Here is a 17464-nt window from a genome sequence, read left to right as displayed (position 1 = left end):
GACTTGGAGAGGGAGAGAAAGAGAGAGAGGGAGAGAGAGAGAGTCAGAGAGAGAGATTTTGATGTATTCGTCAGATATGTCCGCCCACCACCTTTCTCTTCTTCATACACACACATACTTTACACACACACACACACACACACACACACACACACACACACACACACACACACACACACACACACACACACACACACACACACACACACACACACAGAGGCAACCATTTCTCAATCCACTGTGGGGCTTCTGGAAGGGATTGTGGAGGATTTCCACTGCATATGACAGGGAGAGTGGAGTGAATCCGAGACAGGCCCGGTCTGGCTCACAGGGATCCAGTCACTCTTCTCTGGAGCTTAGCTGTTGCCGCTGTCACATCCGGGAACTTCGGAGGCCGAGAGGTCAAATGTCAGTCAAATGTCAGTCAAACCGGTGGCACAGTCCCGACTGGCGGTCGACGGCGTGTGCACAGGTGCGACCGCAGTCAGTCCAATCTGTGAAGAGGACGGCAGAAAAAGGGAGAAAGTGTTTTCATAAGTGTGTGTGTGTGTCTAGTGGGTGTGTCTGTACTGGAAAGGACATGTCTTTTGATGAGTCACTAATGCTCAGGGTTCCTTTTGGAAAAAAACAAGTCTGGGAAGACATGAGGCAGAGAAATGATGAAATGATGCAGTGCACATGTGTTTGTCTGCATGCACGTGTGTGTGTGTGTGTGTGTGTGCTTGTGTGCATGTGTGTGTATGTGTGTGTGCGTGTGTGTTCATGTGTTTGTTTATGAGTGTGTACACAGACTGCCTGTGTATGAATGTGTTTGCGTGAGTGTATATACACTGGTATATTGTACTTTGAGTGTGCATGTGTGTGTGTATTGGGTTGTGTGTGAGCATTTGTGTGTGTGTGTTTGTGTGTGTGTGTGTGTGTGTGTGTGTCAGTGTGTGTGTGTTTGTGTGTGTGTGTGTGTGTGTGTGTGTCAGTGTGTGTGTAGTTGTTGTATTTATACAGTATGTGCCTGTGTCTGTTTGTACTTATGTGCGCTGTGTGTGCGTATGTGTCCTTGTGTCTGTCTTACTGTTACTATGATGAGCTCTTGTGTTTGGCCAGAGACATTTTCCTCTTTTGCTTCAACAACACGGCATCCTTTTCACGAACCCAATTGCGTCAACACATTTCACAGAAGGAACACAGCAAACCTAGCGACAGAACAGCAATGAGGAAACAGAAGTCAAGATGTGAAATCATAAGCTCCAGCCATAGCTGAATGACTGACTAACTAAACAAGTGTCCGTGTGTATGTGTGTGTTTGTGTGTGTGTGTGTGTGTGCGTGCGTGCGTGCGTGCGTGCGTGCGTGCATTCGTGCGTGTGTGCGTGCGTGCGCGCGTATGTGTGTGTGTGCGTAGTACGTGTGTTTTGATGTCAAATTGTCGACAGGAACTGAGGCGAGTGCAGGTGTGTGCCATCTTGAATGACCTCTTGCTCTCTGGCCTTCCTCACACCTGCTCTGCAAAACAAACTGTTGCCACTCATGTCAAGATGGCGGGACGGGGAGAGACAGCTGAGGGCTGGGGAAGACGGGCGGTGGGCGATGGTGGTGAGGTGAGGGGAATTACTTTGACAGAGGGAGCACTGAGAATCAGGGCTCGTAACTAACTTTTTTCCCCATCACCAGCCAAAATGGCTAATATATGTTAGTCTTACTAACCAAACCACACTCACTAATGGCTCAAAGTGGCCTCAAAGTTGCCCTTTTATACCAGCTTAATTAAAATTTCATAAGCACTTGATCAGTTGGCTGGTGTTAATTTTGAGCCCTGCTGACAATGATATAGCCTTGACTAGTCACTATAGTTTGTGCATCAGTCTAGACGGAGTTTCATTTCAAGGTACAATATGTAATATTTTTAGCTATTTTTCCAGAATTCAAGCTGCCCATTCACAAATGTTACTTTTCTTTACAAATACTTACCACCACCATCAAATTCTAAGTATTCATTATGACTGGGACAATTGCTATTTTCATACAGGTGGATCTTCTCCGTGTCTGCCTTCTTGAATTTCCAGAAATACACATTTTTAGGTGCAAAACTTACTGTACTTTTTCATACTAGTAAATGTTAGTTTATTATTTCAAAAATATTCATGAAAAGATCAAATATAGTAATAGGCAGCACAGTTTCAGTGGGCTACTCAATACCTACTCTGGCCACCATCCTCCACAATGCACTTTTAAAATGTAATTATATTATAATAACAGATAATAACAACAGTTTGTCAACATCAATCGTAATTGCATATGTATAGCACATTTTACACAAGGAAAATGATTTGCTTCATATTTTCACAAAGGAACGCAGCACAGATTCCGATATACATGACATTTTTGTTACAGTTCAGGTGGACTCATCTTTCCCAGTTATTACATGGAAGAATGTTTCAGGTCTCTTGAAGTTAAGGCTACTTAATTTGTGATGGAGGATGCTGTTTGACATCTTTTTCTTCCTCAAATATTTTCAAATAAAGTGGTGGAGGAAATGCCTGCTCCCTTTCTATGGCAGCTCTGAACTAATGGAGGCCACACAAGCCACCTGAGCATATTTATTTTGACCTTCACAAAGCAGCAGCCGGACAGACATGTGCATATAAAAACGACTTTAAAGCATCAATAATATTTTTATTCAAACATAAATAAATAAACACCAAACGCCAGGTCTTCTATGGAATGTAGTAATTCTGAATTTTTATGAATGAGTGCATTCATGTGTGACCACGCCCCGAAAGCCCTGGTAGCCGTTTTGGACGTCCAGCAGCCCGCCCCTCCCCACCCCCTTTGGAATGCCCTGGCCGCCCGCCCGCATCTTAATTGGCCAGTCGACTCTACGTGGGCGGAGCTGCAGTAAAAAAGACATGATGACAATATATAGCAGAGGTCAAAATTGAAATTTGTGAAGTTTTAAGTATTGAGTTGTCCAAGGAAGTTCTTGTATCTGTTTCATCCTGAAGTGTTTTAACTGCAAGACAACATTTTCTCCATCTTTAATCTTACTGGATTTGTGGATTACTCTTCCTCCGGGATTACAATTTGAAGATTGAGACATCTTTCATCCATTTTATCATATCTGAGGCAACTATTTGACTGATTTGGAAAAGGGATTCTCTCGCAAAATGAGGACGTCTTTGTACATTCTTGCTTTCGTTATGGCGATCATTGCCACGGTGTGTAAACTCTGTTTACAAATGTCTTACGCATCTTTGAATCTTCCTATTCAGTCACTGTGGACTATGGTACCTTGTTTAGGAATGCTTTCGTTTTGTTGCGAATAATGCGCAAATAACTGATTCCTGACATGTTTGCTGTAAGATGTTTGACCGTTTCCCCCCTCTTCTTTGCATGCACCTGCGATAACAACGGTGACGTATTGAAGATCTTAAAACTATGCTTAAATGTGTGTTTTGTATGATGTTTTAAATTCTAAATATGCAATGGATTTGCTGTTTCTGTTGAAGTCGGCTTCGGTTGCCTATGTGACAAATATGACTGCGCATCGATGCATGCGCTAATGATTTGCGCGCTTTTGGCGAATGTTGCGCATTTGGTCAATGTTTCGCATTGTCCATCTCGTCTATCCCTATTTTTAAATCACCTGATTATCACAAACAGCGAAGAAGCTGACATACATTGACTTCTCAAAATAGACAGAGAGTGTTGCGCGGAAACAATTTAGACCCCTCAAATCTCCCTCCCCACCGTGCTCCCTCCAGGCTTTTTTACTATGGCTTTGCAGGGGCGAGAGATGAGCCAACTGCGGTGGCTCGCCGAAACCCTTCTGATCTTTGCGCCATCTGAAACGGCCAAGGGAGGAGTCTTGTGGTTCCATAGATTTTCATCCTCTCTCATGTCCCAGATGCAAAAAGGCTCACCCAGAGAGGTTTTGAAATAACTTGGGCATTGATGAGGCGCTGCTCAAACAGTACTTCTGAAAAAAGATGGTTTTAAGCCCCAGCCAACAGCTGCTCTTCCCTCCCTGTGAAAGTTAGACTTTGTGAAGATATGTAAGCCAGACCCCCTCAAACCCCACTCCTCTCCCTCCCATTTGTTTGAATGGATATCTGTTGAATGAATCAGACTTGGAGTCTCTGTGTTAATAAGGATGGTGTTTCAGCTCACATTTCTGGAGAATATGGATCATTCCTTGAGCTGGCACGGTGACTCAAGTCTCGGCTCCTCTCAAGTCCCTCAGCCTTAATGCCTTAAACTTAAAAAGCAGATTACTATGCGGCGAGGACATAATACTGTTTATGACAGATGGGATTCGCAAAACCTTCCATTGTGAAGTAGGACACTGAGAGACCAAAGGAGAGGTTTCATCTCAAGAGGAGCTTTTTTTTACACTGTGTCTCCAAGCCCTTGGTTTTGGCACGGTGCTCCCTGTATATAAACCTGCTGTTTGCCATCCCTGGTTCCTCCGTAACTATAAACCCTCTCTCTGCCATCCCTCTTGCCTTCATATCAACCCTGTCTTTGCCATGTCTACGCTCTCTGTATAAACCCTTTCTTTGCCATCGCTGTGCTCTCTCTCTATATAAAGTCTCTTTTTGGCATTCCTTGTTCCTCCATAATTATAAACCCTCTCCTTGCCACCCCTGGTGCTGTCCTATAAACCCTCTCTGTGCCATCCCTGTGTGCCCCTCCAGGTCCGCGCCGGATGCCCCGCGGTGTGCGAGTGCCCGGGAGGTCGTCCCTCGTGCCCGCCGGGGGTGAGCATGGTGCCAGACGGCTGCGGCTGCTGCAAGGTGTGTGCCAGCCAGCTGAACCAGGACTGCCACGCTACGCAGCCCTGCGACCACCACAAGGGCCTGGAGTGCAACTATGGCAACGATGTGGGCAGCACGCACGGCATCTGCAGGGGTGAGTCGAGTGGATGGAGTGCCAGGGCGAGGTCGCGGCCGCGGGCACGGGTGGGCGAGAGCGAGGGCGGGCAATGGAATGGGACCTGGTGGCATTGATTCGGTCGGGGGGCTTTGATGGTGCCAACCTCGGCTAAAGCCTTGCATGTGCCCCCAGAGGCTGGGCCCGTAGTCGGTGCCAGGTCGAGTCTTAATATAACTGGCTTAGTGTGACGTCTCACACACACACACACACACACACACACACACACACACACACACACACACACACACACACACACACACACACACACACACACACACACACACATACGGAAGCACACAACACAACACAAGTACACACATAAACATACACATACACACACTCAGGGCTATACACGGGCACATACACGCACATGGAAACACACACACTCACATACACACACACACACACACACAAACACAGGGCTATATTTATGGAAGTGAGGCTGATTCTATATAAAGAGGCCTATGTGGATTGATGTAGTGGTGCTTTTCTGAGGAGGTATGGGGTTTGGGAGAGAGTCCCACAGAGAGACTGAAGCCCAGCAACCTTGTAAACAAGACAAAATTCCTCTCCTTGTCAAGAAAAGAGGCTCCTTCATAAAGTTTGGGTGTTTTTCGTGCACTTTCACCCTTCGCCGAGCTTTTACCTTTCCATTTCACCTCTGGGCTTCTATTTTTTTCTGCTATTTTGCAGTGCGCCAGTCATTTTGGCTTACATAAACCGTTTGTGGGGACTTTTAAAACCTTACCAAGATTAGAGTGGAAATGTAGATTATTTCACACAATATGATGTTATTTATTGTTATCATGATTCTTACTATTATTAGTAGTAGTAGTAGTAGTAGAAGTACTTATTATTTCATCAATTAGTTGTACTTTATTACATCAATTATTCAATTCATTTATGATAAAAAAAAAAGGTTGGCATAATTGGCTGTTGGCTAATTGTGTGTGGCTTTCATTTACTACTCTAAATTCAACGGAAATGCTAAAATGTAGGTACAGAAGGTGAATGTGAGTGTAAGCATGGCACGGACTAGGTTTATGACAACTGATTGAAAGACGCCTTACTCTATAACAGGGGTACCCAAACTTTACCATGACAAGGCCCCCCATATACTGGTAGATTCCAGCCAAGCCCCCCCTGCATGGGCTGTGCACCCCCTTTGACAACCTCTCTGTGTGTCAGTGCCCCACGGGGATCTATAAAAAATAACAGTAATAGTGGTAATGCTCAGAGGTGCAATAGATCATTGTAATGCAGTTCTTAACTGATGGGAATATGTTCGTTTTTTTGTTTATTTTGTTTATTCATTATACGTTATTTATTTATTTATTTATTTATTTGTTTATTTAGCTTTTTTGCCATATTTTTTCAAAGGACACTCAACATACAACCATACATCCATACCTACACACACACACACACTCACACACTCACTCGCGCGTACACCCACATCCACACGCACATGCACACACACCCCTACACACAAGCACACAACCATTGAAAACATAACAAGTAGGGCTCAGTTTTAAAGAAAACAGAAAGAAAAAAGAGAAAGAAATGTGAAGGGCATTGCTTTCAATCTCAATATGTACATATAATTAATAACCAACATAATATTTGTTATGATAATAATAATTATTATTATTTATTTATTTTAATTTGGAATACCTGTCAAGGCTTAGAATCTACCTGTTCAAATTGGTCAAACCAGAAATTATAAGACACCAGAGCTCATCAAACAGATAGCCTTTGTTATGTTTCTCCAAGGTCATTTTCTCTAAAGGCAAGAAAGAAGATATTTGGTCCACAAAAGTCTTAAAAGATGGGGGTAGTGCATTCTTCCAAAATAAAAGTATACATTTCTTAGCAAAATAAGTAATCAAAATGAATATTCTTCTTTTAGACTGGTCTAGGACTAAGGCCTTTGTATCATTAAGTAAATATAGACTACTGGTAGGTTCGAACTGTCTATCTAAGACTACTTCAATAAATGAATGGATTGAGCCCCAGAAGTTTTTTAACAGGCTACAATCCCAAAACATATGTGTGAACGTCCCTTCGGTCTCATTACATCTTTGACACACTGCTGAGATGTCTTTTGATATTTTGTGCATTTTTGAAGGGGTTAAGTAGGTCTTGTAGATACATTTGAAATTTGCTTCTTTAATTTTATTACTAGTGAAGGGGAAATGAATATTATTACAATTATTTAACCATGCATTATCATCAAATATTTGGCCCCACTTTGAAAAGAAAATGTCTGCAAGGGACATTACAATCATCTACAATAGGCTCTAAGGTCAACTTTGATTGTTCCAAGTCCATTTTTGTCAGGTTTTTTTTTCAAGGTAAACAATCAGTGCTCATTGTTTTACAGTAAGGGTTATAAGATTTGGCTAAAGGTCAACTAATTCGATTTATTCATTTGAATTAAATGGAATTCCTTCTTCTTTTTTTCAGCCAAGCTGGAGGGTCGCTCGTGCGAGTACAACGGCCGCATGTACCAGAACGGCGAGAACTTCCGCGCGGGCTGCAAGCACCAGTGCACGTGTGTGGACGGTGCGGTGGGCTGCGTGCCCCTCTGCCCCACCCACCTGCCCGTGGCGTCGCCCTCCTGCCCGGCCCCGCGCCTCGTCAAGGTGCCCGGCCAGTGCTGCCTGAGCGTGGACTGCCACAAGAGCTCCTCGCTGCTGCCCCCAGTGTTCAGGAGGCCGCAGCCTCCTCCGTTCCTGTACCCGCACCTCCAGCCTTACCCCGTGGAGCCCTACCCGGTGGATCCCTACCCCAAGCACTACTTCAAGCACTTCCACCACAAGGCCAACAAGGACACCCTCAGCAACGAGCTGCTGCAGGAGGGCGCGGGCAAGAGGTGGGACAAGCCCCGCGGCCCCAAGACGCAGCACCTGGCCGGTGAGTGCGGTGGGGGGGGGTTGGATTACGGGAAGGCGGTGTGATGTGGTGAGGTGTGGTGGGCATAGGTGGTGTAGGAGGGAGCTTGACGCCATTTTGGGTGGCTGTGTTGGAGGAGGGGGCCATTTTGGGAGCCATTTTGGGTGGCTGCTTGCTTGACGCCATATTCTTTCAAGGTTCTGCTGCCTGTTGGTCCTTAACGTCTGGTGCCTGACAGCATGCTGCTGTTTGTGCATTTGGAGGAAGAAGGTGCAGCAACTTCAGGCTGTTTTTGACTGGGGGGGGGAGAGACTGGCGGCACAATCGGCCCCACTGTGAGCCCAGGGTCGTTTTTTTCCCTCTCTCTCTCTCTCTCTCTCTCTCTCTCTCTCTCTCTCTCTGCATTCTGTGTCCGTGTTTTTAACCGTGCGCCCCAATGGTTTCCACTAAATCTTTAAGGCACCAGCAACACTCACAAGCACAAACTCCCCAAGACTTGCTCTTTCTCTCTGTCTTTATGCTTACACACACACACATACGCAATCAAACACACACACACACGCACACACACACGCACACACACACACACACACACACACACAAACTCACATACAGTCGTGGCTCTCACACACAGCACATACTTGAGTCGACCACCTTTTTTCTCCACTCTGTAATCACCCACGCCATGCGTCAGTGTTGCCAGGTCCGTGAATGGCGCCTGTGTGCTTTTACTCGCCTGCTTACTAATGGCCTGCTTGCACTCGCCCTATCGTGCCGTATACTTGCCCTATCTGTCTCTCGTTTTCTCCGTCTTTTTTTTTCTCCCACTCTCTGTCCATTCTCTGATCTAGCCAGCTCACTTTGTCTGTTTTATGGTCATAATTATGGTTATGGATGTAATTGCGTGGCAAGCCAGACCATAACATGAAATGAATAGTCTGGGGCCACACTATCCATGTAGACCGAGATTGCGGGTTGAATCAACGGTTGACGTTAAAACTGCTTAAGTGCACGTAATTGCCAAGCTCGCCCTGACAACGCGCTACACAGATTAAAAAAAGAAAAAAAAACTTGGTACACACACACAGATAGTCTGTTGTGATTGGAGGGCAAACTTTTGGCCCAGCTACAATTCTCCCCTGTCGTCCGACCAACCTGCCAGGTCAAAAAAAGAAATTCTGTCACTAGAGTAAGTCTAGTTCACCAGGCTATGAATGTCATACACTAGTCCCTCAGTAGTGTCTTTCTTGGTCACCCCTCTTTAATGCAATGTGCAATAATGTGTGTTAGGTCTTTGCGTATGTTTTGTATTTGTGTATTTATGTAAGTTGTCAGACACCTTAATTTCCCTTGGGATTAATAAAAGTACTCTACTTGACTCTACTCTTGCTCCATCATCTCATTGCTGATTTCTCTTTCCCTCCGGGCAGCATGGAAACAGGATGGTACTAAACAGTGCGTCGTCCAGACGACGAGCTGGTCCCAGTGTTCGCGTAGCTGTGGCATGGGAGTGTCCTCCCGGGTCACCAATAACAACGCCCAGTGCAAACTGGTCAAGGAGACGCGCCTCTGCAACATCCGACCGTGCAGCTCCATGGCCGTCCCCATCAAGGTAACAATGCCTTCCTGTGTGTGTGTGTGTGTGTGTGTGTGTGTGTGTGTGTGTGTGTGTGTGTGTGTGTGTGTGTGTGTTTTCCAACTTCTTTTTTATTAAAAGTAAAAAAAGAAAGAAATACATAGAAATAGTTTAATTTTTTCCCTTTTAACACACAAGCAAGAGCAAGAACACATCCCACCCAACCCCCACCATCAAACCACCCTGACTTTGTGTGGTTTTATAAGGGTAAAATACTGACAGTAAAAATTGTGGTTAGTAGAAAGGTTGAATGGCTTGTGACTCAGGAAAACCGACCGGTGAGCAAAAAGTTAATTTCAAGGCCTAGATACGAGGTATATAAAGAAGTACATGTATAATGCAGAACAGGGTATGGTAGAGTAGGCCACCTTGTTAATCTCTTAGAGTGGTTCGTTCAGGGAAATTGGATCATCTGTGTGTGTGTTTATTCATTTCACGAGTGTGTGTGGACGTGTGCGTGAGTGTGTATTTGTTTTTATGGGCAGAATGTTTTCCAGTGTGGAACCTACCTCCACCATACCATGAGCCCCATCTATGTTGTCAGTTGTCTTTGGGCGGGGTGATGCGCAACTGGCAATGGATAAAGAGAAAATCTTTATTGCGGGACATGGATCTAGCACTGTCACCTCTAGTTGTCAACATAGTCGGAGAGCAGACGGAATTAGCACATCTTTTGGAGAGCCTAAAAAGCACCACCCTTTGCATGGCCTATAAGGAATCTGCTGGGCTAAGAGAATCAGACACTGCTCACAGGGCAGGATGTGTGTGGGGTTAGGGTTAGGGTTAGATCCGAATAGGGTTCAGATAGTACACTACAGCTCTAGCTGACCCACTTGGAAGTTCTACAGCAGTATTCATATGAAGTGGTAGTGGTATTAATATCTCAGAATTCAGAGCAAGCTTCCATCCCGTCTACAGTATGATCTCTGGTAGCTGTCCATCAAGTAGGGGGTTAGGGGCATGGGCAAGGCAGGTCATGCAGTTCAGAGCTGGCTGAAGTCATCCTGAGTATCTGAAAGCCAATTGACCTTACGATAAGGCGCGCCCTAGAATTACAGCACAAAAAGAGGTCCGGCAGTTTTTGACTGACAGCACTACATTGCATTCTAACACAGACGATCCTCTCATGTTTTCAGTCTCAACAAGATATTACTGGTATATTTTTATCAAACCATGGTTGGAAATTGTGTCTGAGGTGTTTGTAACACAGATGCAAGTTTCCCCGAGTGAACTACTGCCGTGATTTACTCAGTCACCACATAAATCACAGCTTTCCTATCAGAAGATAATACTATATATGCTATTTAATGCTATAACACCAAAGGTCAATTGCCTGTTGGAACTGCTGGTTCCCTTTGACTGATGCCAGTCCTTCAAAAAGTGGAGGAACCGCTGGCTTCACTGGTGATATACGATCACGTCTACACTTTTTTATCTGCTCTCTGTTTCTACATTTGAAATGAAATTTGTTCATATTTCATCTGACCATGAAGCCAGAAGCTTATCTTGTAAGTCACTGATTCTTGAGAAAGCGGCTAAAACATGTCTCAGCAATAAACTGCCAATTCTGTTGAAAATAAACTACATTTTCATGAACAAAATGAATCCAGGTAAAGACCCAGGGGTCTGTTACACAAATGTACAGTCGTTTGAAATATTTAAGTGTAATTTTTTTACTTTTCATGGCTATAAACCTGTCCACACCCTGTAAAAACAGCTGTCCCAAGGACAGACATCATCATTTAAATTGACTTAAAATGTAAAAATCACTGATATTATTGAATAATATCACCATGATGTGAAAGTCCATATTGAAGTGGTTCTGCAGATATGCACATAGTGCGTGTAAAGCAATATTTACTACTATTTTCTGATTGCTCAAAGTCTGTCCAGCATATTAGTCACCACCGTCAGATTTTTTAAAAAAGACAATAAAATCAGGTATGCACAAGGTCATTGTCATTACTTAGGACCCCTTTTCAAACCTTTAGCCCTACTGAATACTTCACCATCACTGAAGCTCCTGTAAGTTGACTAATTTTTCCTCAATTTGCTAATTTGTTTGGACATTGGTACTGTCCCAACCATAAACTGTCAACACCGTCGGGGGTTTTAATAGTATTATATTACATTAATGATAATTATATATACTTTTTCAGAAGCGGTATGAAGCCCCTAAGAATCAGAGCGAAAACGAAGTGGCTAATGTGAGCAAAAAATGCATAATATGTACAAGAGTGTTTTTTTGTCTCACACCGTCAGATGTCACCACCGTCAGATTTTGTTCCGCTCATCATCTTGTTCCATATTTTACTAAATTGTGCTGGTTAATGAAACATTACCAGACATGTTAGTAATAATTGCTACCCAAACTTATACTCCAGCCTCCACTGAGGTGCATTTGGAGGGTTTTTTGTCACAAAACCTGACGGTGGTGACATCTGATGTAGTTCACAAAAAAGCATGTGTTTTACATGTTTTTCACAAGTTTTAAGAATATGCTTCCAATAAGTATTTACAATTATGTTGAATTGTAAAAGAAATTCACTTAAATACAGTAAACATATTTTTTTACTTCTAATTCTGTCTGACGCTGGTGACAAAACCAAGAAAGAGCCCATTTTATGAAAAATGTAAAACATGGAGAGCTTGGCCAATACATTCACTGCACAGCCAAGACCTTCATCTATGATAATACACCTCTATATTTTAGATTTGAACAACTTAAAACCTGTTTATGCCACATTTTCAATAATCTAGGCCTACTTCCTAGAGTATCTAACAAATGAAGAAAAAGCATGTGCACAAACATACTGTGCACACACAAAAATAAAGTGTTTAAGCTAGATGTCATTGACTTGAGAGGGCTATTTATCTTGCTAAATGTAGGTAATAATTAGGTCACTTTCACCACCTTCAGATTACTGTCACCACCAGTTCTTAAGTCACCACCGTAAGAAGGAGTTTTGGACATTTTAAATGAATGTGCTTACAAAATTTTCCTTTGGAGTTGTTGAATTATCAAAGTAATAGCAAATTTAAGCCTACATGAATATTTGTGAAATTACAAAAAAATGTTTGATCTATTTAGGCATTAAGTAAGCATTGTCTGACAGCACATATTTTTAAATTACAAACCCCAACTCCGATGAAGTTGGGACGTTTGGTAAACAGTGAATAAAATTACAATGCTATCATTTTCAAAACATTCAATCTATTCATTAGATGGAGAATAGTGAAAAGACAACATATTAAGTGTTAAAACCGAGAAAAAAGATTGTTTTGGGGGACATATGTACTCATTTCTATTTTGATAAATCCAACACGTCTCAAAAGAGTTGGGACGGGGACAATAAATGGCAGCAAATGTCGAGGAAGACTAAAAACAAAACAAAAGACAACACTTAACAGTTAAATACATTAACCGATGAGATGATTTTATATAGAAAACAGTGTTAATTCCTATCTTGGACATGATTTCACCAGCTTAAATGGTGGGTGTATTCCTTGTCATGTTTTGCAATGTTTTCCTTTCTGTAGTGCTTATAGTGTGACAGGTCTTGACCAAAAACCCACCATTTTATCACCTGCTGGTCCTTATGATGGAGTGAAACTGTTAAAACATAGTAGAGAATGCAATTTGACCTTACTATGTGGCAGTAATCAAAGATCTCCCTTCAAAATATAATGCATGACTGGCTTTTCATGCTGTTTAAAACCCATTTATACCATTCAGCACTGTATTTAACTCTACAGATGAGTGAGAACATCTTAACCAATGCACTACTGCACCCGCATGCCATCATGGAGGCTGACTTTTGAAGCTAGCACTAACACAAGTTGGATGGTCTATTTTCACTGTAGCACAGGATGTGCAATGCTCTATTATTGTCAAAAAGAATGGACTTCTACAACTTCTGCTGACTTCTGTAAGCAAAGGACAGTTTCCCATGTCTTCTGGGTCTATTTCAAGTGAGCTCAGGTGCTTAGGAGAATGTTACACCCCTGTGTCATTTTCATGCATTAAGCATTCTTAATATGGCCAATTTTCAATATCTCTAATTCCTGGAGTGCTAGAGTGAGACTACAGCCAATATATATTTCATGATGTCATGAACCTATACAATGATTTTATTAACAAAAATATGTCTTATATACACTCAATCGTGCTAAATCAAATAGAATTCAAAAATGTATGTAATAACTATGGTAATTATTCCCTTTGCATCTTTAATTCTGAGTGACTCAGCCTCTCTGTGATGATCTTATACCTGGACACCTATATTGTCCGTCAGTACAATTCATTTTGAAATGTTCTTCTTTGTTGTTTTATCTTATTTGGATGTTTACTAAATTTCACTGATCACCGTCCCAACTCTTTTGAGACGTGTTGGATTTATCAAATTAGAAATGAGTACATATGTCCACCAAAACAATATTTTTTCTCGGTTTTAACACTTAATATGTTGTCTTTTCACTTTTCTCCATCTAATGAATAGATTGAATGTTTTGAAAATGATAGCATTTTGATTTTATTCACTGTTTACCAAACGTCCCAACTTCATCGGAGTTGGGGTTTGTAGAACACATGAAGCAGTATTAAAATAGAATGAAAGTGAATTTTCAACATTTAAAGGCGTATGTGTGAACCAAAAAACACACACAATCACTTAAAAACTCCAGATACATATGCAACCAAATCAATACACTTTTTATTGCTTTTAATTGTGTCTGACGGTGTTGACAAAAAACAAGGTATGATCGGAGAAAAACCTGATTTCTGAACAAAATTCAAAATGGGGAGATTGGCCTTTCTTTCAAGATTACAACCTGTTTTAGCCACTTTCTCAAGAATCAGTGAAATGTCCATTGCACTTCAAGGCCTACTCTTACTTTACTCTTGGAATGTCCGTTGTGGCCTTTTGACCTTACCATTTTTTTATCAAGTGTTGATCGTTTAAATGGATGGCAATTAATGATTTATTAACAGTGGAATTGATTACCTATAAAGAACTTAAAGGTGATTACTGCATCTGAATGTGAACTTACCTTTTCCTCTCCATCTGCCAGCAGAAAGGGAGGAAGTGTTCGCGTACCCAGAAGGCGCCGGAGCCCCTCCGTCTGCACTACGCCGGTTGCCGTAGCGCTCGGCTGTACCGTCCCAACTACTGTGGCGTGTGCCGGGACGGCCGCTGCTGCTCGCCACGCCGCACCCGCACCGCCTCCGTGCGCTTCTCCTGCCCGGACGGCGAGCGTTTCGAGCGCTCTGTCATGTTCGTGCAGTCCTGCAAGTGCAGCGAGGAGTGCAGCCATCTCAACGAGGCCGCCCTCCCGCCCCAACGCTGGCTCTACGGCGACACGCACAAGTTCATCGACTAGCTCCCAAACCCCTTGAATAACCCCAAACCCTAATCTCTCTCTCTCTTATCTCCATCTCTGTGTCTATCACTCCCCACCCCCCCCCTTCCCTACCCAGCCAAACCTCTCCACACCCTGGTAGAGTAGTGGTTTCATGTGTACTTCCCAAGTAGATGCTAGCCTGAGGCTCGCACAGCGCAGCCTCCACTCCACAAGGAGAGTGTGTTCAAATCCACAAGATTGAGGAAAGGGGAGATGGAGATATTATGGTGTCATATTTTCTTTGTTTTAGGTTTACCAGGTCCTATCCTATTCCCTTCCTTTTGCTCAGATACAGTGGATTAGTGCTGGCCTTAGAATAGACAACCGCGCGTGTCCCCACGCAGTTTAATAGGGATCACCAAGAGAGCCCCGCATGTAAATAGCTAGCCGTGGATTCTACCAGCCACCATTTTGTCTCCCTGAAGAAGAAGGAAAAAAGAGAAGAAAGAAATAAAAAGAAAGGAAGAAAGAAAGAAACACAAGCAGTAGCAATGCACTCTGCGACAGAAGTGGCATGGAAGGGGGGAATATTTCCGTGACTTGGCAGTGAGAGGTGGCCAAAACCCAGATCCTCAGAGGACTCAGAGAGGCAAGCGAGCAAGCTGCCACAAAAGGGCCCAGTGCACCGTGCGTTTGAGTGGAAGAATGGGGCTCACTTTTCACACTGCATGTGGGCAGTCAGTAAATCCTTCAACTGCAAAAGAGTATTTTCACCCAGCGTAGCGTGGGGGGAAGAAAAGGGACGTGTAGGCGGAGGTATAAGACTTGCCTCCCGAAAAGGAGACAAGGGGACTTCAAACGTGGACAAGAGAAAGCTCAAGGGAGAGCAAGATGGATGAGAAGGCGTCCCTCTTTTTTTGTTTTTGTTTGTTTTTCTTTTGAGGAAGTCGTTTATTTTCTTTGCCTCTTATTTATGCCAGGCTATTTATTATTTTGACAGATGAAATGACAAGCCTTTTCTATCGATGAAGATGAGCCTCTGTTTGGGAGACAATTAACTGTGAAGGAGCGTTAAAAACATTCTTTGACCAGTGGCCCTCTCCGTCTTTTCTCATGAGGGTGTTAGGGTAAGGCCGCGCCGGGCCGACAAAAAAAGAGCAAAGAGCATGTCGAGGCTCAAGAACTGAACTGAATCTTCTCTTCATCTGGAGTGACTGGCCTGAGGCCATCTCTGAAGCTTGGAGAACACCTTCTCCTTCAACACGACAACCTTCAACACATTCATTTTCACAGCAAAGATGGTGCACTTGGTCTAAAGGGAGACTAGAACCAAAGGACAATCCCTGCAATCCTGGCACCGAAACACCAACTTGGTAACTCACAAATTACAATGCTGAGTTTTCGGAGGTAGTAAGGAGTCTACCAACCCTCTAGTTTGCTGTGAAATGCTTACATAAATAAATAAAAAAATACCAGCATCAGAAATAAACATGTAATTTGGGACTAGTGGGTGGGTCCGTTCTGGATTTAATCTGGCCTCTAATCTTGCAAGCGATGCAAAAAATCAAGAGGCCTAACAGTCGCGTTTGAGTCACTCTGTGCCTCTTTGCGGTCTCTGTGTCGGTTTGCTTGGGCAGTGTTTGACGAGATGTGGACCCTGACATCATCATTCTCGTTAAAAACCATGGGAATAAACCAAAGTGACAGAAGTGAGAGTTAAATTTGAAGCACGCGATACGTCTGACCTCAAACACCCCCATTTCCCAACTAAACGGAATAGCTTTTCATTTTAGCCCTCTCAACAGGCATTTTTCTTATTGCACACTGGTATCAATCTGTTGCTATTGGAATGATCAAGTTTATTATCAGGTTGGGAGATGTGTGTTTATGCACCGTGACCCATAGGTCATAGGATGGAGATTTTATACTACTCAAAGCTGAAACGTACAGATCTTCAAGCACCTTATCTGCCTTCTGTCTGAACACAGCTGACAGTGCACCAGTAGAAATGTCATCTGGCAGCAGTTTTTTTTTTTCATTATCTTATATTTGTTGTTACATTGTACAGTGTGTTGTTCAGATAAAAATAAGCAATTCATTATATTTCATGTACTGATGTTGCAGCTATATTTAACCTTCATCAATTCTTTACTGTTTTTTACATTCAATATTTCTTAATGGATATAAAAGTGGCATTGTGGAATATTATGGAGCAAAGAAATATTTCGCTTTCGGGGGAATTATTTTTAAACCGTTATTATTCCGAAGTTAGTTCATCGTTTTCAGTTTTGGCAAGTTTTGTTTTTATACAAAGCACCAAAAATAAACCAACCATGGCGGCATCAAATGTCAAGAATACTGTTTACATAAAGTCACAGAAAAAAATGTTTTATCACTGCAAATATTCTGCTTTAAATAAAACACGAAAAGGTCAATGTGTCCATTTTCTTTGGCAGCATTACACTCAGTTGAATTGGTCCCCCTTCTGTCTGACATCCATGTGAACTTCATGCATTTGAGGGGCTCTTTAGCAAAATGGTTTCCATTTTCTATTAGACTATATTCACAACCCTAACATCTTAAAAAAAACATTGGAAAAATACGTTTTGTTTCGCAGTTTAGAGTAAAATCACTGCTCACACTGAATTTGGCAAGGAAATCAGAA

At 42.8% G+C, this 17464-nt stretch overlaps 1 protein-coding gene across 2 annotated transcripts; it reads left to right on the top strand.

Moving 5' to 3' along the window:
• The first annotated feature begins 2930 nt into the window (after positions 1-2930).
• si:ch211-106h11.3 (CCN family member 1) lies at positions 2931-17226 on the top strand. Of its 2 annotated transcripts, none has more exons than XM_063192388.1 (5): positions 2931-3211; positions 4691-4904; positions 7395-7844; positions 9254-9435; positions 14533-17226. In XM_063192388.1, the coding sequence occupies exons 1-5, from the start codon at positions 3161-3163 to the stop codon at positions 14836-14838; spliced, it is 1203 nt and encodes a 400-aa protein (XP_063048458.1). In that variant the 5' UTR covers positions 2931-3160; the 3' UTR covers positions 14839-17226. The 2 variants fall into 2 exon arrangements, with proteins under 2 accessions (XP_063048458.1, XP_063048455.1); XM_063192385.1 differs by having other exon boundaries at positions 14530-17226.
• The last annotated feature ends 238 nt before the right edge of the window (positions 17227-17464 follow it).

This window comes from Engraulis encrasicolus, chromosome 2 (assembly GCF_034702125.1).
Source record: "Engraulis encrasicolus isolate BLACKSEA-1 chromosome 2, IST_EnEncr_1.0, whole genome shotgun sequence".
NCBI lineage: Eukaryota > Metazoa > Chordata > Actinopteri > Clupeiformes > Engraulidae > Engraulis > Engraulis encrasicolus.
The sequence above is the reverse complement of the archived record's forward strand: the minus strand, read 5'-3'. Positions and strand labels throughout refer to the sequence as shown.